The 26,310-nt window shown below is 39.2% G+C and overlaps 2 protein-coding genes and 1 long non-coding RNA gene across 5 annotated transcripts in view; 2 read left to right on the top strand and 1 right to left on the bottom strand.

Annotated features, from left to right (window-relative positions):
• adamts8a (ADAM metallopeptidase with thrombospondin type 1 motif, 8a) lies at positions 1 to 13,786 on the top strand. Its single transcript, XM_046839827.1, has 9 exons — positions 1 to 935; positions 3,233 to 3,472; positions 4,461 to 4,593; positions 6,873 to 7,040; positions 8,654 to 8,949; positions 10,085 to 10,271; positions 10,413 to 10,585; positions 10,851 to 11,026; positions 11,353 to 13,786. Exons 1-9 carry the CDS (start codon positions 222 to 224, stop codon positions 12,086 to 12,088), a joined length of 2,823 nt encoding a protein of 940 aa, XP_046695783.1. The 5' UTR covers positions 1 to 221; the 3' UTR covers positions 12,089 to 13,786.
• LOC124379464 lies at positions 10,120 to 16,128 on the bottom strand. Its single transcript, XR_006924428.1, has 3 exons — positions 14,825 to 16,128; positions 10,868 to 10,969; positions 10,120 to 10,254 (listed from the first exon to the last, which is right to left on the bottom strand). It is a non-coding gene; the product is annotated as an uncharacterized LOC124379464 (long non-coding RNA).
• Positions 14,309 to 26,310, top strand: part of zbtb44 (zinc finger and BTB domain containing 44) — an 18,818-nt gene continuing 6,816 nt past the window's right edge. Inside the window, exons 1-5 of one of the 3 annotated variants that reach the window (XM_046839831.1) lie at positions 14,309 to 14,630; positions 20,724 to 21,810; positions 24,652 to 24,736; positions 25,439 to 25,590; positions 25,838 to 25,921. In XM_046839831.1, the coding sequence (XP_046695787.1) occupies positions 20,751 to 21,810; positions 24,652 to 24,736; positions 25,439 to 25,590; positions 25,838 to 25,921 (1,381 nt within the window). In that variant the 5' untranslated portion in view covers positions 14,309 to 14,630; positions 20,724 to 20,750. Of the gene's footprint in view, positions 14,631 to 20,723; positions 21,811 to 24,651; positions 24,737 to 25,438; positions 25,591 to 25,837; positions 26,139 to 26,310 lie in introns of all 3 variants that reach the window. The other 2 variants (XM_046839828.1, XM_046839829.1) reach the window with 2 other exon arrangements.

The raw sequence follows: 26,310 nt of genomic DNA on the forward strand, positions 1-26,310 counted from the left end.
TATAAATACCGCCGACAAGGACAAGCACGCGCTGACTGTACAGCGTTTTCCTCAAAGGCGACATGGTTAAAAAGTGTCACTTTGGTGATTTCTATGAATTTCTGTTTCAATTCAAGCCTGTGATTTCGTCTAGTTTCAAAGTGTTTCTGCGGTTTGCTGTTGTTAAAGTATTTTGCATTAATATTTGAACGTAAGTAGTTCTCGCATTTTATGTGCATTGCATGACAGTAGCTGTCACGATGATTTTCACCGCGCATTTAATCTTGGCCACTGTTCTATTTGCCGGACTTGTGAAATGTAATAGTGTGGATTTGGACGAGACCGAGACAGTACCTGTCAGAATTTCTTTAAAGAGAAATGGCCTTTGGCGACGTGAGGACTGGTATGTTTTCCAAATTAAGGCGTTCGGGCAGGTTTTCACACTATACCTGAGGCCAGACGACAGTTTTCTGGCTCCTACGCTACACGTTCAGCGCGTCAAAGTGAACCGGCTGAACAGCTCTGGGTACGAGCGCGTCCTCGAGGATATAGTGCCGAGAGAAAGCGAGCAGGGGTTCAGGAGATGTTTCCACACGGGGACAGTGAATAAGGACGAGGACTCGCTGGTCTCCGTCAGTCTGTGCCGTGGCATCCGGGGAACCTTCGTTACGCGCGGTCAAGAGTACTTCATTGAACCTGTGGCTGCGCGCCCTGGAGACGCGACGTCGTCTTTCTCTCAGCCTCACGTCATTAAAAGACGGGTGCTCTCCAGGAGATCCGTCGTCGTAGGGAATCCAGAGGGCAACGGCTACGTGAAGCATGGCGTTGACCAGTCGAACGCTTACGAACACAAAGTGCAAAAGAGGGAACGGAGGTTTGTCTCAACAGCCAGGTACATTGAAACCCTGGTTGTGGCAGACGCTTCCATGGCGAGGTTCTATGGAGACGAAATTAAGGTAAAGTACCACTTCTGATAAACGTTCACTTCATACCGTTAATCATATTATTTAATGTTTAATCGCTATAATGTTATTTGTTGGACCATCATATAGATAATAATGTTTAATCAAGGTCACATTAATAATCATTTTAATTGCCATTAGATAAAAGGAAGGAAGTCTAAGTATGAAAATATCGAAGGAACTTTTGGAGGGGTTCTACTAAAGTTTGCTCGTGGGCCGAGCTTATGCGAATTGTGATGCTAAATTCCTGAAGAATTCGTAAATGTTCATTTATGAACTGTAATATTTTCCCTTTCAACTAAGATACAAGGAGGGTTCCAAGAAACGATTCATTTCGCGCAGACGGACATGTGTGGGCGGAAGCGGTGCGTAAAAACGAGAAAACCGCAGCGCTCGCGCGATGAACCCGAGCAAAGCCTATGGGATATGTCAAAAACAGCACACTGACGTACTCAGTTGTATGGGTGTAACTTAATGCTGTAGGCAAAAATGATGACGGGCCAAACAAATGCGCAAAAAATGCATAGCCTATTTAAAAAAAATTTTTTTTTTTTTAATTATAAACACTTTTATGAGGATTTTGTCGCACAGCAGGCAACCCTTGCAGCCTTACAGCTCTAGGGTTCTTGGCTCAGTGTTGACTTCTTGATGCTGTCTGTGCTACCACTATTTTATAATATAATTTTTAATTACACTTTCTAACAAATATTCACAACACTATGTCAAAATAGAAATCAGCAACAGGTAACAGAGTTTGTCTTCCTGTATAAATATCAATTGTGTTATCATTAAATGAACTGTGTAAACATATGCAACTGTGCATTTGCAACATCCCACATAACATCTATTACATAATTGAATGTCACATTTTGTCCTATGAGCTTCGTGTCCGTCTGCCTACTCCCCAGCTGCTCCCATGACTTTTTTGCTGGGTGCCACATTAACCTAATCGCAGTGTTCCTCCAGCTCATACACATAAAACAGTAGTACTGATCTTAGACATAGTTTGGGAGAATACGTGTACTTTTACAGCTCTCCCTCGTTTATAACTAGACCCGATGGTTGTTCAGCACATCCCTGACTGTTTACTAAGAACAGGCTCTTCGCATAAATGAGACGACACAGTCCAGCCATGTTTATCATCTTAGACATTGCATACAAAGCTTGTGATCACAAATGTTTACCATGCTCCAGGTTTTGTTGATAGTGTTTTACCATCATTATGTCCTTCTGTAAACAGAGGATGCAGGGGAGGATTGTTTCAAACTATGCTGTTGATCCTTCCAAACAGTGTGTAATTAACTGCAGGTGATGGCTAACAGAGTATTTTGAGATGTTTTTCTGTCTTTTTCTGCTTTTTTTTATTATAATACAGAAAATATGTCCTTTAACCATTTCACTTTAGATTTATTGAATCATAATATCATTATATGCAAGCAATATGTCTCATGTAGCATGTTACCTTTATAGTCATTAAACCTTATGCAGTTGTCTGAGCATTAAATAACATAGTTCATTCATTCATTCATTCATTCATTCATTCATTCATTCATTTAATTTAAACCATTGTTCCAAATGGAAGTATAGCTATTTAATGTGTATTTAAAACAAATCTTAATGATTTAATTTACAGTAACTGCTTTAATCTATTTAGGGTCAAAGATTGTCTGATAAACACTTACCCAATTTAGTGTAGCCAATCCACTTCCCATCATGTTTTAGTAAGGTGTAACTAGAAAACCTGAAAGAAACTCACGCAAAAAGAACATGCTTAGTAACCGAAGCTCATGATCAAGCTAGGGACCCAACAATGTGCCAGTGCTACCTGTTACACCACCATGCTGCCCCATTCCATCTTCACAAATCATGTAATAAAAGGATGGGCCTGACTGGGTCTCTTAATACATGCTCCTGTTTTGAAAATATTGCCAAAATTGGTAAATTAAATTGTATTGTTATTAAACATAAAATGTCCATCTGCTGTGTTATGAAATATAGAGACAAAGAACTCAAGAGCTCCATGAAATAAAAATGCTGGCATCAGGAATTGGAGTTAGATGTAGCACCATCTGGAAGAGAGGCAAGGCCAAGAAGAGTTTGTTTTTGAGCTGTTTCCACCCATTTTATTGACAGAAAAATTCCACCTGCGTTATATATAAATATTTGACTTAGTGGTTAAACTGATCAACTGTACAGTGTTTGAACCCTCACAAAACTAAATAATAACTGATCTATTATAACTATCTAACCTAACCTAATCTAGTATAACTTTTTCTGCTATTTCTCTGCAGCACTACCTATTAACCATAATGGGGATGGCTGCACAATTATTTGGCCACCCTAGCATCAAGAATGCAGTAAGCCTAGTGGTGGTCAAGATGTTGGTGGTGGAGGATGAGGATGTTGGCCCCGTGGTGTCTAGCAATGGCGGGATGGCCCTACGCAACTTCTGCACCTGGCAGCAGCTCTTTAACCCAGCAAGTCCACGTCACCATGAGCATTATGACACAGCTATTTTGTTCACAAGGGAGGTGGGTCATTATCTCTGTTTTAAATTTGCAACATTTTAAAAAGTTTTTTGGCCTCAGTTGAAATCTCTTTTCAGGAAAGAATAGTCTGTTAAAAATGAAAAAGAGAATGGCCAAGATCACATGTGCACCATACAAACATGCATTCACACAAACAATTAAAGAGTAGCCAATAAACCTACTGGCATTCTTTTTTGAGTGGTGGGAGGAAACTAAACAACCCTGAGGAAACACTGATGAAACTACACAAACACTGTGATAATCCAAGTAATCCCCACTCAAATAGCTGAAATCATCAATCACTATTTCTTTCCACTTGCTGTGTAGATACATTTCGCTCAAACATGGTAAAAATTGGCAGAATTGTGACCACATAGACAATCAGCTAGAGATTTGCTAGATCAAAATAGACAGACCACGTGAGACTATACTTCTTCCAAGTACAGAACATTATCTGTAAAAGAGCTGAACTCAAAGCTAATGTTTGACCAGATATCTTGTGGCAAAAAAAAACAACATAATTTATATTGTCTTAGTTGGATGGACCAGATGCTTAGCAGATGCAAAGCTATCCCTTCTTTGCTCCAAAGATTGCTGTAGGGCCCTCCTCCACGAGCAAGGTTATCCAAGTGAGGGGTGGCACACAACTGATATAGGCCTTTTGTAAGAAAACTGTGCAGGCCAGTCATTACATAGTTAAAAATGAGTTCCCTCACTCTTTTTAGTCTGCCATGTATTTGCTTCATTTTACGATGGAAACACTGACAAATATGTTTTGCTGGCAAGAGCCTACTTGGGGGGAAAAAGGTCTGTCTGGAACTAATGGAGCGATGTCTGGATATCAGTGTCTGAAATCTGTCCCTCCTCTTCTCTCTGCTTCTCTCCAACGTTTCTTTTTTCTCTTCTGGTTGCTGACTCAACCTGTCCATCTATCTGCATCCCTTATCCGCTCTGTCTTATTTTTTGAGCTGTCTGTCTTTTGCCCCTCCAGGATATTTGTGGACATCAGCATTGTGACACCCTTGGTGTAGCCGATGTGGGAACCATGTGTGACCCCAAAAGAAGCTGTTCAGTAATTGAAGACAACGGCTTTCAGGCAGCATTCACTGTGTCACATGAGCTAGGTACAGGTCACACACATGGACGCACACACAAATGGCACCAAATTCCATCCCTTGACTCTGTCTGACATCTCACCACCACTGAGTGTCTGGACCAGAGTGGATGACCCATATATAGACTTAGCCATTCATTAATGTGTCTCTAACTATCTCAGCTTAACTTGAACAGTTTCCATGATCATATTTGCACCATTACAGAATGGCCAATCTGTAATGGCTTAAGGGACTATTTTTATTCCATTAGATCACCTTAATTGCAAAGCTGCTGGAATTAAGTTCCCAGTAACTATGTCACAGATTATTAGGTTCACATAAAACAACAAGCAGCTTCAGGAGCTGTGCTAAACAGACATTCGATCATATATTTACACACACATACACTTACACACAAACCATATATTAGTTCATAATTTTACGCCTGATCGGTGTGTGGATTTTATATACATACATACATACATACATACTGTACATACATACATACATACTGTATGTACATACCGATCAGGCATAACATTTTGACATTGTAACATTATGACCAGTAAATGAATAACACAGATATTCTCTTTATAATGGTGGGTGGGATATATTAGGCAGCAATTAATCATTTTCTACTAAATAATGATGTGTTGAAATCAGGAAAAATAGGCAGGCATAAGGATTTGAATGAGTTTGACAAGGGACAAAATGTGATGATTGGAGGACAGGGTCAGAACATCTCCAAAACTGCAGCTCTTGTGGGGTGTTCCCAGTCTGCAGTGGTCAGAATATATCAAAAGTGGTCCTAGCAATACACAGTGGTGAATCAGCAACAGGGTCATGGCTCATTGGCTGCACGTGGGAAGCGAAAGCTGGCCCCCGTGTTCCTATCCAACAGACAATCAACTGTCAGTGAGTCTTGTGTAGTCTGTGGTGCTACTTGGTGGCTTCAGATGCTCCAATGCATAACGTTCAGGTTTGGAGAATGTGAGGGCCCATCAGTGGCATCAAAGCCTTTGTCATTCAGAAACTGCCTAATCTGTCTGGCCACACAAGGCTAGGCATTGTCACGAACTCAGGCCCACTGCACCAGTGTAAGGTCTGACAGTTGCTCTGAGGATTTCATCCCGGTGGCTAACAGCAGTAAGGGTACTACTGGATAGATCAACTTTAAGTATATTTTTTCCAGACCATTACTGACCAACCACCGAACCAGGCATGCTGGATGATGTTGCATGTAGCATTATGTTCCCTATGGCATCTCCAGACATTTCACGTCTGTTACATGTGCTCAGTTTGAACTGGCTATCATTTGTGAAGAGAACAGGGCACCAGTAGCAGACCTGCCAATTCTGGTGTTCTTTGGCAAAATAAGCTGCACTGCGCACAGGGGAGTTGATACGGCAGTGGTTAGCTCTGGGCTCTGGGTTACTGATTGGAAGGTCAGGGTTCAAGCCCCTGTATTGCCAAACTGCCACTTTTGGTGCCATCACTAGAGGATGTCAGGCCTTCATGTTACCCTCATGGAGTCTGTTTCTAACAGTTTAGTAAAAAAATATGCACACCAGTATTCTGCTCACGGTCATTTTGTAGGGCTCTAGCAGCGCTCCTCCAATTCCACCTCATACAGATCCCAGTCCAGCTGCTGGGCTGTTGCCCTTTTATATCCCTGTTCAAGCTCTCCTTGTGTAATAGCCTGTATCCCGGTATTTTCTCCATTCTCTTGAAACTGTACTCGGAGACACATCAAATCGCTGATTAGTTTGCAGGTACTGCCTCATGCTACAAGTAATGACACGGACCCTAACAAAACACACAACTAGAGGGAGGGAGGGTCAGGGAGGATAGAGCAAAATCATTCCCCTTTTGGGGTTGTTTTGCTGTTGCCTCTTCACTGCACCTGTTTTCACCTGTTGTTATTTGCATCAAAGCAAGGTGAAACTGGATTAAAAAAAATGTATCCCTAAAGTTTAACTGACTTGATGAAATGTGACAATTAAGTATTTCTTTAATATTTTTTTTTTTTTTAGCATTTTCTGTGTGTGGTTTGGCCCAGTCACCCATCATTTGGTGCTTTGGTGCAAGTTATTCCATTCCTTGACAAGTGCCATAGTAATGAGTTAATCAAATTAATGAACATCTGTCAATGATATTAATGTTATGCCTGATCGATATATGTGTGTGTGTGTGTGTGTGTGTGTGTGTGTGTGTGTGTGTGTGTGAGAGAGAGAGAGAGAGAGAGAGAGAGAGAGAGAGAGAGAGAGAAAGACACACGTATTTATAACAACCTTTTTTTTCCCTTATAGGCCATGTATTAAGCATGCCGCATGATGACTCCAAAACCTGTGAGAAATTGTTTGGTGATATTGATGGACATCAACTAATGGCTCCCTTCTTTGTACACCTCAACAAGACATTTCCCTGGTCACCATGCAGTGCCCTTTACATAACAGAGTTCTTCGACAATGGGCATGGTATGGCTTTAGACATTGTACTAATCCTATCATCTTTGCTTACTGGCAGTTCATCAGGTAGTGGAGATGAGCATCGGGGAGAAAAAACGCCTTTTTTTTCTCACAAATTTAGCTGTCCAAATATCTGTCTTAATGCACAAGCAAAGAAAAATTAAACATTAAACTCTTTTTTAAAAGAAAATAACATTATTGGACCAACGAAATCATTCTATTTTTTGTTTATAAGAACAGCACACTGGAGAATGTTTATGTTTAAACTCTGACATTAGAGAGCTATAGAGATATGACCTTTTTCTTACTTATACTGTATTACTGTTTTTATAGACTAATAAGTCTGTTTGAGGAATAGCTTTTGAAGTATCTATGAAATAATGTAAAAATTACTTGGCACCTTGTAAGATAAGATATTGGGTGGTCATTTGGTTTGGGCACAAGAGCAGGCCATGTTTAATTAAGATCCAGACCAAAAAGAAAACATTTTAAAAACATTTTTCCTAAATCTTGAGGTTGTCATTATCTTGTTAATGGAAACATGCCACAGAAAACAAACAGTGCAGTGGAAATCTATGAAATCGTGGTCTCTGTTTTACAAGTTTAGTCACACTTTTTTTATATGTCTATTCTGCCTTTACTTGCCCCCTTACCACTAATAATAGACCTGCAAAACCACACTGTGTAATTTTGCTGAGAATGTAAAATCTAACCACCTATGTAGAGTATGCCCCCTCTCTCTCTCTCTCTCTTTCTCTCTCTCTCTCTCTCTGGGTGTTTTTTGCCCTCACCACTGCATAATGTAGTCAGGTGACGGACACATGCCAGGCATGTCTGATATTGTTACAGGAATCTGTTTAAGGCTTTCCCTGTTTACTGTCTGTACAGTCTTCCAGAAGTGTACCTCATGCTTCAGTAGTGCATTCCCACAATGTCAGAAAAAGAGAACAGCGAATTGAAAAACAGCAAACATATTTTTGCCTGAGATTGATTTATCTGTCAGTATTTCAGTCTGAGCTTCTCACTCCAGCTTCCTTGTGTCATCCTCGATGACTAACATATTCCAGCTTAATAGCCGTTATTCCTCATTCAGCTCCCACTATTGGCAGGCACAGGCTTCTTCTACTGAACTTGCTGTTGTCACAGATAAAACAAGTGAAAACAGACCAAATACTTTATGACTTAATCTAGATTTAAATTATATTTAAGAATCCAAAACTTAATCTTAGGAATTGAAGTGCCCAAAGTGTACACACAAGTTTGAGAGTTTAAAAACCATAGGGAGGAGGAACTGCTTTTTGAATGTTCATGAGGTACACGTGATATAGCATGGTATTGTTTGATTTATAGCTTTGTAAATTCCACTGTTAATTATTGAACTTAAGTGAGTTCCACTAGAGCTGCAACATTATAGGTTACACAATGGAAATCTCCAGATGAGCTCATTCTTTTACACACATCATGAAAATACTTGCCTGAAGCTACAAATGTGCACACCTGTTTACTCTAACTAAGAGTTGGTTTTAGCAAACTTACAGACGCTAGCGCTAATGATGTCAATGAAGGAAAGAAGACCAGCTAAACAGCAGGTGTTTATTTTTAGTGTGTTCATTCTTTCTTAGGTGACTGCTTACTGGACATGCCAGACCAGAGTATACCATTAAGGGCTGAGCCTCCGGGCCGCAAGTTTGGTCTGGATCGTCAGTGCCAGCAAACATTTGGAGAGAAGTTTACCCACTGCACCAATGCCCCGGAGGACCAAGCGTGCATCCAGTTGTGGTGTCGCGAAGAGGGAAAACCACAGTGCACTACCCGTAATGGTAGCCTGCCCTGGGCTGATGGCACACCATGTGGCGAAGATCGGAGCTGCGTTGGGGGGGTGTGCGTGTCAAGTATGTTGGCAGAAAAGAAGGAGGAGGTATGTGTAGCATGAGCCAAGCTTGAGTAAGACTTCTGATTTATCATCGCAAAAATATATATGGCCAATACTGCCTTTTATTAATTGTGATTACAAGTTTTGCACTATATACAAATTCTATGTCAAACTAAGATCACCATTTGGCTGGTCAAGCATTTTCAGGACACTATTTAGCTGTCTGAACAATGAGTTAAAATTATTCATTTGTCATTTTTTGAAATCCAACCAGCTGCTGATGTTGGACCCATTCTCGGAGCTTCATAAAATAATCAATCTACTTAAAATCCATTTCATGAATGCCAGACATTCCTGTAGCTAGAGAGATAGAGAAAAGCAACAAATAGCAGGTGTGACAGTGAGAGAAACAGAGAGAGGTGAAGCAATAAAACACAGAAGGGAAAAAGAGAGAAAGAGATTGTTTAAGAAATGTGTTTAGGTGGATTGGCTATGACAGAAGAAGACCACATTGGGTTCCACTCCTGTCAGCCAAGAACAGGAATTTGAAGCTGTCATGGGAACAGGATCATCAAAACTGGAAAGTCGAAGATAAGAATAAAAATCTGGTCTCTTTTTTTCATCTTTAGCTGTACAGTTTCATTGAGACCATAAGAGCCTCAAATTCTTGTTCTTGGCTGAAGGAGTAGAACCAAATGTGCTATTCTGCTGTCGTAGCCCATACACCTTAAGGTTTAATGTGTTGTGCTTACTGAGCTGCTTTGCTTACTAAAGTTGCAGAGTGTTTAAGTTATTGTAGATTTCTTGTCAGCTCAAACCAGTCTTGTCCTTCTCTGATCTTACAGTAACAGATATCACACCTTTTCTTCATTTTGATGTTTGATGGGAACAAAACCCAAAGCTCTTGACCGGAATGTGAACTTAAAATGAACATATTTTGGTCCTCCTTTTGTCTACATCACTATTTTTTTATTACACTTCCTCACTGTAGAAAATTCAGCCCAAATTAAGCCTGGCTAATTATGTAAATCAGTTATGTTAAATTGGTGTGCTTTAGCCTTGTGTAAACTACACTGCTGCTTCAAACATTCCCACGTGCTTTTTTCTTTGGTAGTCTATTTCATCAATCTTTCCATATTGTAGGAGTTATGTCTCCATGATTCATTTTCTTGTGTTTAAGGAACCAGTCAATGGTGGTTGGGGTGCATGGGGTGCCTGGGGTCCATGCTCTCGGACATGTGGAGGTGGTGTTGAGTTCTCTCAACGTGAGTGCACAAATCCAATGCCACAGAATGGAGGATCATACTGCGTTGGTCAGAGAGTGAAATACCAGTCCTGCAACATTCAGACCTGTCAAGGAAATCATGGTAGCATTTTATTAACTTCCTCTTCTTTTAGGAAACAATATTGTTTGCAGGGATGCTTTGTGGTTACAAATATATTTAACAGTTTTATATATAATTTCATTTTGTGTGTATTGCCTTATTATTAGTGATTTAATTCCACAGGTAAGAGCTTCAGAGAGGAACAGTGTGAGAAATATAACAGTGATCGTTACTTGAATGTACATGGCAAAATAAAGGAGTGGATTCCCAAGTATGCTGGTGTTTCACCCAGAGATCGGTGCAAACTTTTCTGCAGAGCCAGGCACAGCAATGAATTTAAGGTCTTCGAAGCCAAGGTACAACTTTCTCAGTAGAGTAAACATTAGTTCTTTCATTTAGTGTCTCACTAAACTTCAAACTTGATATCTCCTGAGATTCAGATCTTTCCAAAGAACTGCAATAACTGTGAAAGCATTCTTGGTAGTAAAATGTGATGTCTGAAACTCAAAGCTTAAAGTCTAATTTTCCTTATATTTATATTTTTACATTTTTATGTGGTCTTATCTTTTGCACCTTTAACACTAACCACATTTAACATCTGTTGTTGGTGGTGTTTATCAGGTCGTGGATGGTACAACCTGTGGTCCCGATACGACATCTATCTGTGTCCAGGGACAGTGCATCAAGGCTGGCTGTGACCAGGTCATAGGCTCCAATCTTAAACTGGACAAGTGTGGTGTCTGTGGTGGAGATGGGACAAGTTGCAGAAAAATCAGTGGCACTCTAAACAAAGCTACGTAAGTGAGGAAATTCTCTTGAATAGTGCAAGATTAGAACAGAAACAAACTGCTGGAAAAGTACTTCTGTTGGTAAAAAAAAGGATGAAATGAAATCAAATTAAAATTGTATTTGTCACAAACACATGTATACTGAGTATGACATAGTGAAATGCTTTTTATGACTGTCCAACTTGTAAACATGAACAAAACACAATATAAGATAAAAAAAATGAAAGAGTAAAATAACGTATGTACGACTATAAGTATAAGTACGAAAAAGAAATTGAGTGTAATGTAATTGTCATTAAGGAAGCTCATTTACAAATATGAATATATTTCTACAGCTTTGGATACAATGACATAATTAGCATTCCTGCTGGGGCCACCAATATTGACATCAAGCAGCGTAGCCACCATGGAATCAAGCATGATGGTAACTACCTAGCAGTGAAAACTGAGGATGAATCCTACATTCTCAATGGGAATTTCTCAGTATCAACAGCTGAACAGGACATTCCAGTGTGTGGTGCTGTCCTTCGATACAGCGGCTCATCCACTACCCTGGAACGGCTTCTCAGCTTCCAGGTACTCCAGCAACCTATCACCATCCAGCTTTTGTCAACAGCAGGTGAAACCTCACCACCCAGGGTTAAATACACCTTCTACCTACCCCGGGACCTTCCCTTCAGCAAGCCAAATGCAGAGAGGAGCATCTCCCCACATGTCATCCTGCCATTTGGTGGAGCCGAATGGGTCCTGGGTGAGTGGTCCGAATGTTCTAAGAGTTGTGGTGCTGGCTGGTCCAGGAGGAGTGTTGAGTGTCAGGACAGAACAGGAGCCCTGTCTTTCTCATGTGACATGGAGCTGCGACCAACCGACATCCGACCTTGTGGTGATCTTCCCTGTCCAGTGTGGCAGATGGGACCATGGTCAGCCTGTTCTCGGACTTGTGGTGCTGGTGAGCGCTGGCGCAGCGTACTGTGCATAGACTACACAGGCATGACCGTGGAGCCAGAAAAGTGCAACCCAGATAAACGGCCAGAGGCTGTTTCCACAGAGTGCTTTTACCAAGATTGTTAAAATAGACTGTGCCCTACAACAAAGAACGTGGGTAGATGTTGGCAGTGGTTTAAGATCTATAGAGCAGGCAGTAGAACTGAGAACCCAATACCCTCCCCTTTAAATATGAAGTTGATCATGCTTCAGAAGAAAGCTAGGAAATTGTAACATACAAAAGGGTATAGAAATCAGCTGTCAAACCTAATAATGGCATTAGATATAAGGTTCCATCTATTTTATTAATTCTCATTGTTATTCATATTCCTCTATTTAACCTTCTAATTTTCTAATCACTATTGAACTTTTTTTCTGCCCCACAGAGATCTACCTCAAACCATAAAAATGCAGTAATACTAAAGGAAAGCATTCTGTTGTAAACTTTACTACAAAGAAATATTACCTTTAAAAAACAAAAACCTGCTGAATTGTATTCAAATATGACTGGTCAAATACCTCCATTTTAATGCATTTCAGTCCACATCAGACTGATTATCTAACTGAGTCAAAATGTAAAGCTACCTGAGACATGAACGTATCGGCTTCACAAGTAGAAGTGTTCCTCTCTTTAGGCTTAGTCCAAATCCAACTGCCTTTTTAGTAGATAATTCTTCATACACATGCTTATGCGCTATTTCACATGTTTAATTTATTTGCCAGTTTGTAGTCTATAACAGTGTTTATATTAATAACAACTGATTATTTAATGCTAGGTAATATAAAATATTTCAGATTTATGCATTTCAACACTGGAATTTATTACAGTCCTTAGCCACATAGGGATAAACAGACACCATCTAGGCCAATGTGAGAGCTATGAAATAGTGAGGGCATTTCACTTCTTAATAACTGTCTGCTTTCTGATGAAAATTATTGAGCTGCTTTCTTGTTTGTCACAATGAAATTGCTTGATGTAGACGATAAACCCTGTATTGTACTATAGCCAGGCCATCATACCATTTTAAACAACTGTGTTAAAATATGGCCTTCTAAAGCCACCTTTTACTTTGTTGTCTATTACCATCAATTGTTACACAAACCTATTAAAAAAACTATTTCAAATGTATACTACATGCAAAAGCCCTCTGACGAAAACGAGTGAATTAGTAGGAAAGAAAAATCTGAGACTGGAGCAAAGAGACTGATGACCTGAATGAAAGGCTCCTTTTCAGTAATAATTAAAATCATTTCAGATGTTTAAGCTAAAAAGAGTGTAAGATAAAATAAATAAAGTCCACAATGGGAAGTGTGCATTAAATTATACAACAGTGCGATCGGATAAGCCTTGAGCCAAGAGTATAACAACACTGGTACAGTCAGTGTTCACAACGTACAATTCCATGTCTAACAACATTTGCATTGAAACCCACTACTACACTTACTCTGGACTGTAAGTCTATCTGTCTATTGCATGGCAATATGAACTACACTACCAGCTGTGGCTTCTGGGGGAACTTTTTTCATTAAACAACCAAAAATAAACAAAATATTTGGCCATATTTTGTCTGAAATGTCAGTCACTTAATATTGTTACCTTCTGTTCATAGAACTGTTGTATAATAGCAATATCACAATCGCAGTTGTGCGGTTCTAATGAATATCAGCATAACTGTGATTACCTATAGCTAAATCCCAGTTGTGCTGATATTCTATACAACACTCCCGCTTATGTGATATTGTTGGAATATGTCTCCCTCTCTGCCCCCCCCCCCCCAAAAAATAATGCATTAAATAACTGCATGAAGCCCTAGTAGAGATTTGCATTCCTTCTGAATGAGATGTTCTGAAATTATGTAGATCTGAAACTCTAGAGCATTCTATCCCTTCAGTGAAGGTCTGTATGATGCTATTGTTATAGCTTCCTTTTTACAGTATTTATTTTTCAAGTTGTGTTTTATTTCTTGTTGCTGGTTGTCTTTCCTATATAACTGATATGAACCGAAATCAACCATTAAATGCTGTCCGAATATTTTCAGTATGTTGTTTTATTTGGTGTGATACCTGAATGAAACCAGAGCATGTTTAGGAAAAGTATATTTTATATAATACCATAAAACTCGATCAGGACAGTCTTAATGTCCATGTAAGAACATTTAGATCAATATATTTATTGACTAACAATTGAAATCAGGTATATTTAACGTGTTTCCACATCTTAGAGAGAGTGTTTGGAACAGAAGCTATCTGGAAGTCCGCCAGAGCCTTTTGGGTTTGTCAGTCAAAGTAGATATCCTGAGGGCTAGGCGAACGGCATGCTGGGATAGAAGATGTAAACATCAACTGGCCCAGGAAAGGAGCTGCAGCTCCGATACGGGAAGATTTTAATTCTCGGTACATTTTTAAGACTTTTCTCGGTACAAATCATAGCAGGTCGTTACGCCGTAGAGGAATGTAATGTCCTCCCTCCCCCTGAAAAAAACGAAAGACCTCCTGTTGAAACCGCAGGACCAATGATCCCACTGCCGAGCTAGCTAGCCCGCGCTAATATGGATAGCTCACTGGTTAGCTTCACGCTCACGTAATTCTTTTCCCAAACCTACGTGTTTTCCTGATTTCTATTAAGAAGGTGAGTGAATTAGACTTCAATATATCCCATAAGTTACATGTCGTTGCCGGGCTATGAAAAGAGTTGGACTTTTGATGGTCGGCGTCACACAACGCTACTCACCTTAGCAGGCTAATGAGTTAGCCAGGCAGCTAGTGATATGATGTCTTTTTTTTTTATATCATTTTCACCTTAACATTTCACTACAGACTTACCAGTCGCTTCATGGACAGATGTTTCGTGATTGTACGTGGTTTTTAAGGGGGGATTTTGGAGGGGGATAGGGGGGTGGGCTAAAGTGCGTAAATGTAGTTTTGTTTGACAGCCTCGCCTCGAGCTGAAGGAACCCCGTGAGCTGAGAAGCTGCGAGAAATACTGAGCATTTATAATGCGCGCACGCGACCTGAGCTCGATGAAGCTCGCGCTTTTTCACTGGAGGCGAGTTTACAATTCAGGATCGGCGCGTAAACAAACAAAAAAAAAAAAGCGGCTCGTGCACAGAAGAGCCACGCCCCTTCAACTTTCCCTGAGCAGGCCTTCTTTCACAAGACCTCCGTGCACAAGTTAGGAACTTGGCAATGGACATACACGAAAACTCTGTGCCAGGTTTTAGAGACAGGAGGCCCCTCATGAAAATTCAAGCCTTTTTAGTCCAGATTGCTAATAATTTGTCTTATTTTGTCACACAGCCCTGGGAGGGATGACCTCAGCATCCTAAGATTGGATTTGTTGCGATTTTTGTCCTATCTTGTCATGCCAACGATTTGTCATGTTTTGTCAGAAGTGAATTGTACAAACAAAAACATCTTGTCTTGACAGATAGGACAGTTTGGTCCAAATTATTGTCCAAAATAGGACAATGATTTGTGATGTCTCGCAGTCTTGAGCGTACACTAGGGAGAGGGATTTGTTGCAGTTGTTGTTTGCTTTTGGAAAATCAAACTATCTACCATATTATATTTTTTATCGTATTAATTTATTGGTGTGCACTAAGTGAATTGTGCATGCATAATCATCTTGTCTTGACAAATATGAGAGTTTGGTACAGCACCTGTTCGCCTCCGTATGTTTGTTTTCAGTTTGTGATCTTTTTTTTTTTTTTTGCTTTAAGCCACAGAGCTGTTAAAATGTTGTCTCTGATTAATTGGGGGATCTATTTTATAACACAGCGGCTTTAACAGTGCTGCCATTAATTAAAATCACAGGTGTAAATGCTGAGACTGTTGGCCATTGTCCAACCAAATGAAAATTGGTCCACAGTGCTAATGATTTGTCTCATTTTGTCACATCGTTCTGAGAGGGAATACCTCACCGTACCAAAGAGGGATTTGTTGTGATATTTGTTATATTTCGGAAAATAAACTATAGGTAACATTTTATTTGTGGTCATATGACCAGAAAAATGCTTCCATCATTAAACTATTTGTAGAAGAATTGAATTATTCAACTGTTGAAAGTTGACTCATTAATTAGATGATCAGTTTTCTAATACAGCCGATTTAACAATGCTGGCACTAAATTAAATCACAGGTATAAATGCTGAGACTGTAGGTTTCTGTCCAACCACAAGAAAATTCAAACCTCTTAGTCCACATGACTAATGATTTGTTCCATTTTGCCACTCTGTCCTGAGAGTACCAAGAGTGATTTGTTGTGATTTTTGTTTGCTTTCAGAAAATCAAACTATAAGTACCATTTTATATTCTTGTTTGTACAACCAAAAAAATGCATTGTCATTATCATTACATTATTTGTAGGAGCATGAATTAATTATTTGCGAAAGTTGTTGTGCATGCGCACACATTCTTGTCTTGATAGATAGGATCAGTCAGATAACCAGATAGGACAGATAACATCTGTTCCCCTCTTAGTATGGTGAAATATTGAATTTGATTCGTTAAATGATAAATTCTTAAACGGCAGCTTTAACGGTGCTGGCATTAATTAAAATAGAAGGCATTCTTATACGTTATTGTTTTGAGAGTAACAGCCAATCGATGGGATTTTATATCACCGAAACAATATGTAATGTATGCGTAATTGTGGCGGGCCATTCATTTCACACCCGGGCCTTCAGTGTCCTACCTAAATCAATCTGCCTTTTAATACCATCATTATGGCGTCAAGGCTTCAGAAACCATCAATATTATAATAAAACAAAGTATAAAAGTTTTGCATCGCAGAAAGGTAACTCATGCAGTGAGAATGAAAGCCATCACCAAGCAAGAATTCCAGTTAACACAATCAACAGAATCAACAATATTAACCGAAAATGACAAAAATACAGTCCACCCTGGGTTTTCTGTGCATTTTTGTAGTACCTTTTGAGTTCTCATAAAACATAAACCCTGGGGAATACTTGAAATTAAATCAAATTGTGTGTGTGTTTTTGTGGAAAGAAGATGCAAAAGTTTAAATGGTTCTTTGAAAAAGCTTAACACCTGTTTTGAACGGTTTTAATGTCTGTCTCATGAAAAAGTCCATCTTAAAAATGGCTCTGTAAGTAAATGTGCAACCAAATCATTTTTTTCTCCTCTTTCAGCCATTGTGGAATGAAGAAATAAATAAATAATAATAAATAAATAAATAAGTAGACAATAAATAAATTGTCTACACAAATATATTTTAGCTAGTGCAGTTTGCTACTGATGCTGTTTGCAAGCTCTGACTAATATGCTTTCTGACTATCTAATCAAAGGACATGAAAATGCTGATGTTATTGTATGCCTCTTAGATGGGCCTGGTGTATCTGCTTAACCAACAGGTTAATTGTGATGTATTGTTGATTCTAAAGGCATAAACGTGTACTACTGGAAATACTGCAACCAAGAGAATAGCTATAAAATGACAAACTATTGGTAAAATTTTAATACATATTTATAAAAAATTATTCAAATATGTCAGTAAATCTGATAGTGTTTAGGCTAGCGTTGAGGGCCTTGCTGACAGCCCACCACTGTAATGGATATATAAAACATTGTTAATATGTAGAAATGTTCTGCAAGGAGTTGTATTCCATCATTAGAGAGGTTTCTGGACAGATGTCGTTATGCTTTCTCAGTAACATGAGCTGCATTTTGTGTTTTGTTTTTAAGCGAGACCATGTATAGATGCTGTAATGCAAGTGATGTTTTTCAAAAAAATGTTAACAATAGTAAATATAACTATAGTGAACAAAATTATAAACGCGACACTTGTTTTTGCCGCATTTTTCATGAGCTGAACTCAAAGATCTAAGACTTTTTCTATGTACACAAAATGCCTATTTCTCTCAAATATTGTTCACAAATCTGTCTAAATCTGTGTTAGTGAGCACTTTTCCTTTGCTGAGAGAATCCATCCACCTCACAGGTGTGGTATATCAAGATGCTGATTAGACAGCATGATTATTGCACAGGTGTGCTTTAGGCTGGCCACAATAAAAGGCCACTCTAAAATGTGCAGTTTTATCACACAGCACAATGCCACAGATGTCGCAAGTTTTGAGGAAGTGTGCAATTGGCATGCGGACTGCTGGAATGTCCATCAGAGCTGTTGCCCGTAAATTAAATGTTTATTTCATTTTCATGGCCTCACAACCGCAGACCACATGTAACCACACCAGTCCAGGACTTCCACATCTAGCATCTTCACCTCCAAGATTGTCTGAGACCAGCCACCCGGACAGCTGCTGCAACAATCGGTTTGCATAACTAAAGAATTTCTGCTTAAACTGTCAGAAACCGTCACCGGGAAGCTCATCTGTATGCTCATCGTCCTTATCTGCGTATACGAGAGTGTGTTCCAGTTCCAACATTCCACAGGCCACAATCATCAACCTGATCAACTCTATGCAAAGGAGATGTGTTGCACTGCGTGAGGCAAATGGTGGTCACACCAGATACTTACTGGTAAACTGACCAGTCCAGATCCGGCAAAGGAGAAGTGCTCAGTAACACAGATTTGTGAACAATATTTGAGAGAAATAGGCTTTTTGTGTACGTAGAAAAAGTGTTAGTTCAGCTCATGAAAAATGGGGCCGTTTATAATTTTGTTCAGTATATAAACAACAAATGAATGATGTCATTCATTAACGAATAAAAAAAAAAAAAAAGTCTATGGCAACTTGCTATGGTTTAAGAGGAATAAAAATATCCAGGGCAATTTTATATTGGTAATAACACACACACTGTCATGATAATAATGTCTACAATATTTGTAATGTGTAGCTTATTAGTGTTTGAGCTGGCATTTGATATATGTATATACACACCATATACCATGTGTTTTATTAAAATATCTTGGTTTAATATTATTATGAAAACTGTTTATGCGTTTACATAGATGACACAAAGCCCACTTTTATCACAACTCAGAACATTGCAGTTATATCACAATGTAGTGTTAGTCAACCACACACATTCATAGTATACAATTCAGTAACAAATTGGGAGAGAATATAAATAAAAACTGAATTGTTCTAATAGCAATACCTTGTATATGTTTATTTAACTGTAGTGCAGTAATGCTTAAAAAATATCATTGACATTTTGTCCAATGTCAATCCATGCACATTTGTTTTCTGGTTGCCCTCAGAATTAATCATTCTTTTGCCATTGAGGAATAAGCTGCTGTCTTTCTGCACACAAATATTGAATCTCCAATTTGTGCATTCCACAACACATACTCTTTGCAGAGGGTCCGTGTTTCCCTTTAGCATCATACAAATTCCAGTTTAGGAAGACTGAGTCATTGGGTTCAGTGGAATGTAAAACTCCCTTACTCTCCCCTCTTTCCTTCTCTCTCTCTCTCTCTCTCTCTCTCTCGCTCTCTCTGTCTCTGAACTCAAACATACTTGTTAGGACTAGATAGTAAGATGGCTCTCCAGACTTTTCAGCAATTTAGGCTTGTCAGATTTTCCAGCAATTCACTTGCATGCATCAGTGTATATGGATGTAATTGTTCCACATTTGTTTGGATCATGTTATAATCTTGCTTTATTATATAGGTATTAATAGCTTATTGTTCCTTTTTCAATTTAAATGAATTTTAGTCACATTTCCCCTTAATATGAGTTTTCTTTGTAATTTTTTTTAAACCAGGCACACAAGACAAATGTGATGTTAAAAGCAAAAGGTATAAAGCAGCAGCACTCTAAAAAGAGTCTGGTTAAACATTTTGTGGCATAATAGTTCAAAGCTCAAATGGAATTTTCTTGGACATTGTAATCTTGTTGTTTACCATGTGCACATTTATTAGACAATTGGTATAGTTTCTCATTAGAATTTTATTGGTAAACAAGTAGAACTACCATGAGACCTTCATCCATACCAAATCTCACTCTAGAGAATGGCCCAAAAGTTCTTAATATGATTTAAGTGAGGTGAAGGAGCGGGCCAGCTCATCATTCTGTCATCTTTAATGGCTATCCAAAAAAACTTGCTGATTATTCTTGTACCACTGCCTGAACAAACTGTCTTCTATAAACTGGCAATATTGATGTTCAGGGAACTGATGGTTATTCAATTGAAAATTGATGTGAAGTCCATGAAAAATGGTCCATTTAGCTTAACATGAATGATACTCCTCGTGCACAGTAGTACTCCTACTCTTACCGTGCCATTGTTTTCCTCGAACTGACCCATCACACCACCTATCTGGTCCATCTAGAGGCACTCCTAGTTCATCTAATTTCATTTTTATTAGTCACTTTGTACTTACGGTCCACATTAATTTTATTTAAGGTTTTCCCACAATCAACTTTTTTCAACCTTTTGAGTGTTCATAACAAAGAATTTGATTGTCTAGTGTTCATGGCTTAATTGTTTTGCAATCCGCAAAGGCAGAGCAGCTCCCTAATAATTATACACACACCATATATTAATAAATGTAAGCAACACCCTTCCTCATTCATTTATTTAACTTTATTTTTAAATAATTATACCCAATTAGCATTCAGGTTTAAAGATAAATAAAAATCATAGCAATAATGATCAACTCATAATAATTATGCATGCAGAGTAAAGGAAAGAAAATTTCCATTGTTTTTTTTTCTTTTTCCACCAACAGTCGTTCACTGTTTCTTCCCATTAATATTGTAGCAGCTGTTCTAATAAATATATTTCTGTCTCCAAGGAAATTCGTCCTTTATCAGTGCTGAAGATGGGAGTGAAGACATTTACCCACAATTCATCCAGCCACAGTCAAGAGCTATTGGACAAGCTCAATGCGCTGCGCAGTGAGGGCCACTTCTGCGATGTTACTATTCGTGTTCAGGGACAGCTATTCTCTGCCCACAAGGTGGTGCTGGCTTGCTGCAGCGACTTCCTCAAAGCTAAGCTCTCAGGGAAGCCAAGCGACGATGAGGCCAGCACAGAGGACAATAAGGCAGTTTTGGACCTACACCATGTTACTGTAGCGGGCTTTGCTCCACTGCTGGAATACGCCTACACATCCACACTGTCTATCAGCACAGAGAACATAATTGACGTCCTGGCTGCTGCCAGCTACATGCAGATGTTTGCAGTGGCCAACACATGCTCTGAGTTCATGAAGTCCAGCATCTTATGGAACTCGTCCTCAGCTTCCAGCAACACCACAACTCTCCACCGGCCCCAGGAGGCTCCTGAAGGCACCACAACTTGCACTCTGACTCCACTGGATGCCCTTTCACCCTCACCGGTGTCCTCAGAATGCAGCGCACCTGAGCGGCCTGTGCCCATTTGCCGCGAGTCACGCCGCAAACGCAAAGGCTTTGCCAGCCCACAACCAACTTCTTCCTCCTCACCGCAAGTCCCAAATCCTTCACCTTCATCATCTTCCTTCCCTGAGAGCTCTGCCCAGACTTTGGAACCCTCCCTTGCTTTTTCTTGGACTTATCCGTTTGGTGTAGACCGTCGGTTCACCTCAGAAAAGGCCAAGCTTCCTGAAGGGTTGCTAGAGTCTAGTGGAGCATCTGGACAAGATGGGAGCAGTCGGGCATTGGTGGAGTACTTGTCTTGTGAGGGCCCTCGGGCAATGGGTGTGGGTGGCACAGCCGTGGCAGAGGAAGAAGAGGAGGATGTGCAAGTGAAAGTGGAGAGGCTAAGTGATGAAGAGGCACACGAGGAGGCATCACAGCCAGTCAGCGCCTCCCACAGCTCATTGACTGACCAGCAAACTGTGCCTGGCAGTGAGCACACTCAGGAGGATCTGCTCATCAGCCCTCAGTCTTCATCCATTGGTAGGAAACTCTTATTGGCTCATCCTCTTATTCTGCCATGTTTACAGCGTTCATAATTTGTATTTTCAAAACAAAAATTGGCCTGCAATGTTGCACACATTAAGATTTTAGATTATTGTTATAGGGATGTATATCCATTTGTATGTTTGTTTTTGTAAGTTTGCAAACAAGAACCATTTTTGTGCAATGATGTCGTTTTTGTGATCGGAATTAATTTGTTCAGTTTTTTAAATGAACTTACCGAACCATTTACCAGTGACAACAATGAAATTAAGCGAAAGGTAAAATAACAGGACACTAAGTTGAAATTGTAAATAGCTTGCAGGGTTGTCCCTTACTAAGGTTTTACATAGTCGAATCAGAATCTTGCCTGTAGTAGACGCCTAGTCGAATTGCGTGTGTGTGTCAGTGTGTGTCTGGGGGCTTGGACAATGACACCGGGTGTCGTGAAATGAGTACTCATAACATTTTAAACATTACACAAGTATATAGAGGAAAATGTATACAAATATTTTGAAATAGTAAACCTCACATATAAATACAATAAGGCCACACTGCAGACAGGATTTGCATTTCGCAAATCAAATTAAATCGACTAAATTGCCTGTGCTAGCATGCTTTAAGTACAGCACAACTACAATGCACTAAAAAGAAAAAAACAATTAAAAATTAATTTACAGAATAAACCTTTACATAATATCCCAGACGTTGTTTAATATTTAATTCTGTGTCTTTCACGGCTCATGCAACGTGAAACTGAAAACCTGTTACAGGGTGGTTGGATTTATTCATGCATGTTAATTAAAGCTTTGTTCTTTTCTTTTCATTTACATTATTACAATGGGCTGAATATTAACTTATTGGGAGAAAAAACAGTAATTCTATGTGAAATCTGACATTGAGCTCCCCATATAACCAAAATGTTTTCCGGACTATAAGCCGCTACTTTTTTCCCACTCTTTGAACTCCGCAGCTTAAACAATGAAGCGGCTAATTTATGGATTTTTCCTGCTTCAAGCCAAAAAACTGAACCCCATAAAATTAGACCAATAAAATTGCCGAACGGGTTCAGGTGAACCAATGAAACTCTTTATATTAAATCGCGCTCCCACACCACATCATAAATATGGATGATGTTCCTCTGATGTTTGACCTGCCTCTCACTCGCACTGTCAACAGGAAATGCGAATCATTCGTCACGCTGAAAACAACCGGGCATGAAAAACCGCACTTCACCTGTGTTCTGAGCTGCACGGCATCGGGAGAAAAGCTTCACCGATGGTGATTTTTAAACGCACGACGATGCCAAAAGAAAAACTTTTGAGAGAAATTGTTGTGAAAGGAAGGAGGAAGACAGTGAACAATGACTTACTTGGTCGGCTACTGTTAAGATACAAGCCGTTGTAGCGCGTTGAGTCTGGGTGAAGGGAGAGCTCGCTAACTCCAGTTGCAAATACAATTTTATAAGCACAGACAGGTTTCCAAAACTCGTGCTTTTTTATTTTTCTTGGCAACAGCATTATGGGTTAGTCAAAGAAACTTAGAAATGAGCATCAGAAAATAATGAGCACATAATCCTCAGTCGCGCACACACACACACACGCAGTAATACCGGCAGAATGCAGTGACGTGCTGTTCCCAAAATGCCGTTCTGCTCTTAAAGGAGCCACAACATATTTCACCCGTTACACCGTGTAACAGACACTCTCTCTCAAAGCCTGTGTAAAGTTAATTAGTTTTAGTGCAGACACACTGCGGCTTATACACAGGCGCTGCTTATTTATGTTAAAAATAAAAATATTTGTAAAATTCAGTGGGTGCGGCTTATACAAGGGTGCGCTTTATAGTCCCGAAATTACGGTATATGCTCTTACAACAAACTCTTATTTGTTGCTAATTCATGGACAAATGTGTAGATTATAAAAAATCTAAATGATTATAATTTTTTTATATGTAATTACTTATTACATTAAAATGACTTATAATTGCAGTCCTAATTACTGGCAGAAATTTGTTAATGGAAGAGAACTAGGTAGCTTTCACTTCGGTCAGGGTTTCCGCAAGGTCTTAAAAAGTCAGTAAAAGTCTAAAATCTAAAAATCACAGTTTTAGACCTTAAAAAGTCTTAAATTCACTGTTCTAGTTCTGTGTATAATGTCTTAATTTTCTCCATGTAATGCTACATTTTAATGTGCATCGAAATGCTCCCTTTAGCACTTTAGAATGTTTTTTGTTTGTTAGTTTACGCACAGACAGATTGTATTTTCTCCAGCTATGGTAAAGTACAAGTTTAACGATACTTGGCCTGAAAAAAATAATAAAAAATTAGGTTTCGGTTAAGGCAAGTTGCTAACAACGTATTTTTGTGTGTTTTTGATGTCATTGTATAGGTCTTAAATTTTATTTTTAATGGTTTTAAAAGGGTCTTGAAAAAGTATACATTTTACCAGGTAAAACCTGCAGAATCATTGTGCATTAAATACAACAGAGAAAGAATGTTTCTTAAATTGTCTTTTGATATTCTCAAGTCACATATATAAAAGTATAATAGAAAATTTGCCCTCATGTTTTCCTTGATGTTTGCCAAAACTGTGTTAATGATTTGCTCTCCAAACAAATATGCTCTCATGCACAAATATCGTAACATCACAACATAACATGAACAACTATTAGTAGTAAATTATTAAAATGTAAATCAAAAGAAAATATTTACATTTTATTTACCTAACCAAAAACACAAACTTCAAATTTGTTATTTTAAAAGCTTTATCGTTTCCCCATTTGTACTTATTTATTGTACAATTGTAAGAAATGAAAACAAATTGCTCTATGAATTTATAGGCTCCATGGATGAGGGGGTGACAGAGGGCCTTCAGTCCATCCAGGGCACACCAAACACCACTGGCCACATGGAGGAGGACGAAAGGTACAGCTGTTTTTTCAAGATTGTATCAGTGTCTTGTACAATTTTATATTAAAAAACAATACCGTAAAGGATGGATATAATTTTTGGTCTCCATCTTGTACTTATATATAAGTGAAGGTGGCTTATGCAGTGTTGTCACGGCTATTAGACTTTGGCAAGATTTGTTGCCAGAGGACCAGAAGCTAGTTGGCTAACTTTCTGGAAAGTTCTTGGCTCTTGACTTTTGTAGAAAAACACTGGGAGAAAAGTGTTATGATGCAAAACAAAAGGGAGAGGAAAATAAGCATTGCTGTACATCTCTTAAAATGCACTTTTTATTTTTAATATGGTAACTTGATATGTCTAAAACCTCTCTGGGCTGCAATTTATGAAACTTTGGATTCTGTTACTGTTAACACGGCTGCTTTGCCAAGTTGCCAATTCAAAACTATTTGGCCATAACCCTTTAGTAATTACTAATATTATCTGCCTTGCACATGTTTTTAAATGTGGGAAAAAACACGTTAAGACATTTCAGATGATCATGTAGCAAATTAAAGTATATTTTAAAGTATATAACAGTAATTACCTCATACACCCATACATTTCTAACGCAACTATACTTGTCTCTCTTGTTCTTATGTCTCCTCATGTCTTTGGTGTCTTGTGTTTTCTTTCTTGTCTTTTGTCCGCTCCTTTCTTCTTTTCTGGAATGTACTGTAGGCTGGAAAATGTCCAGTACCCTTACCACCTGTACATCAGCCCTTCTACGCGGCCGGGACTCAATGGGCCTGAGCGGCCATTCCAGTGCCCCACATGTGGAGTTCGCTTTACTCGAATCCAGAACCTTAAGCAGCACATGCTCATCCACTCTGGTGAGAGCAAAAGTTCAGCTCCCAGAATTAGCTTGGGTCTCTTTTGGCCACAATCCATTTAGGGTTATTTTTAATATATGTAACAAAAATTTGGAATTTTTAATGTGCATTCTCTTTTGCTCACACTCACTGTAAGTATTCTGGAATTACTTCAGTGTATACATGCATAATGTGGTTAAACGCTTGGTAACTATTCAAAAATGAAACTTTGGACTTTGTTGTGACTGCTGACTCGTTTGTTTGGCAGGCATTAAGCCGTTCCAGTGCGACCGATGTGGGAAAAAGTTCACACGGGCCTACTCCCTAAAGATGCACCGTCTGAAGCATGAAGGTAAACGCTGTTTCCGGTGCCAGATCTGTAGCGCCACATTCACATCCTTCGGTGAATATAAGCACCACATGAGGGTGTCCCGCCACATCATCCGCAAGCCTCGGATTTACGAGTGCAAAACGTGCGGCGCCATGTTTACCAACTCCGGCAATTTAATCGTACACCTGAGGAGTCTGAACCATGAGGCATCAGAGCTAGCAAACTACTTCCAGACCAGGTGAGGAGGAGCCTGAACGTAATTAGAAATGTCTGTGCGAGCAGAAACACCAATGCAGGCTTAGCTAGTCATGAGGGTTTCAAATGATTAAGGCGTGACACATCATTAGTCTATAATAAGTGCATGTATCCCATGTACATGTGTATATATATCCATATGTATGTGTGTGTGT

This window comes from Silurus meridionalis, chromosome 25 (assembly GCF_014805685.1).
Source record: "Silurus meridionalis isolate SWU-2019-XX chromosome 25, ASM1480568v1, whole genome shotgun sequence".
NCBI classification, from domain to species: domain Eukaryota; kingdom Metazoa; phylum Chordata; class Actinopteri; order Siluriformes; family Siluridae; genus Silurus; species Silurus meridionalis.

What these genes read in the sequence shown, in the direction of transcription:
- adamts8a (XM_046839827.1), top strand. Translation starts at nt 222, where the DNA reads ATGACAGTAGCTGTCACGATGATTTTCACCGCGCATTTAATCTTGGCC. An exon ending in CTATTTTGTTCACAAGGGAG is followed by an intron (nt 3,473 to 4,460) that starts GTGGGTCATTAT and finishes TTGCCCCTCCAG; the next exon opens with GATATTTGTGGACATCAGCA. An exon ending in TTAAGGTCTTCGAAGCCAAG is followed by an intron (nt 10,586 to 10,850) that starts GTACAACTTTCT and finishes GGTGTTTATCAG; the next exon opens with GTCGTGGATGGTACAACCTG.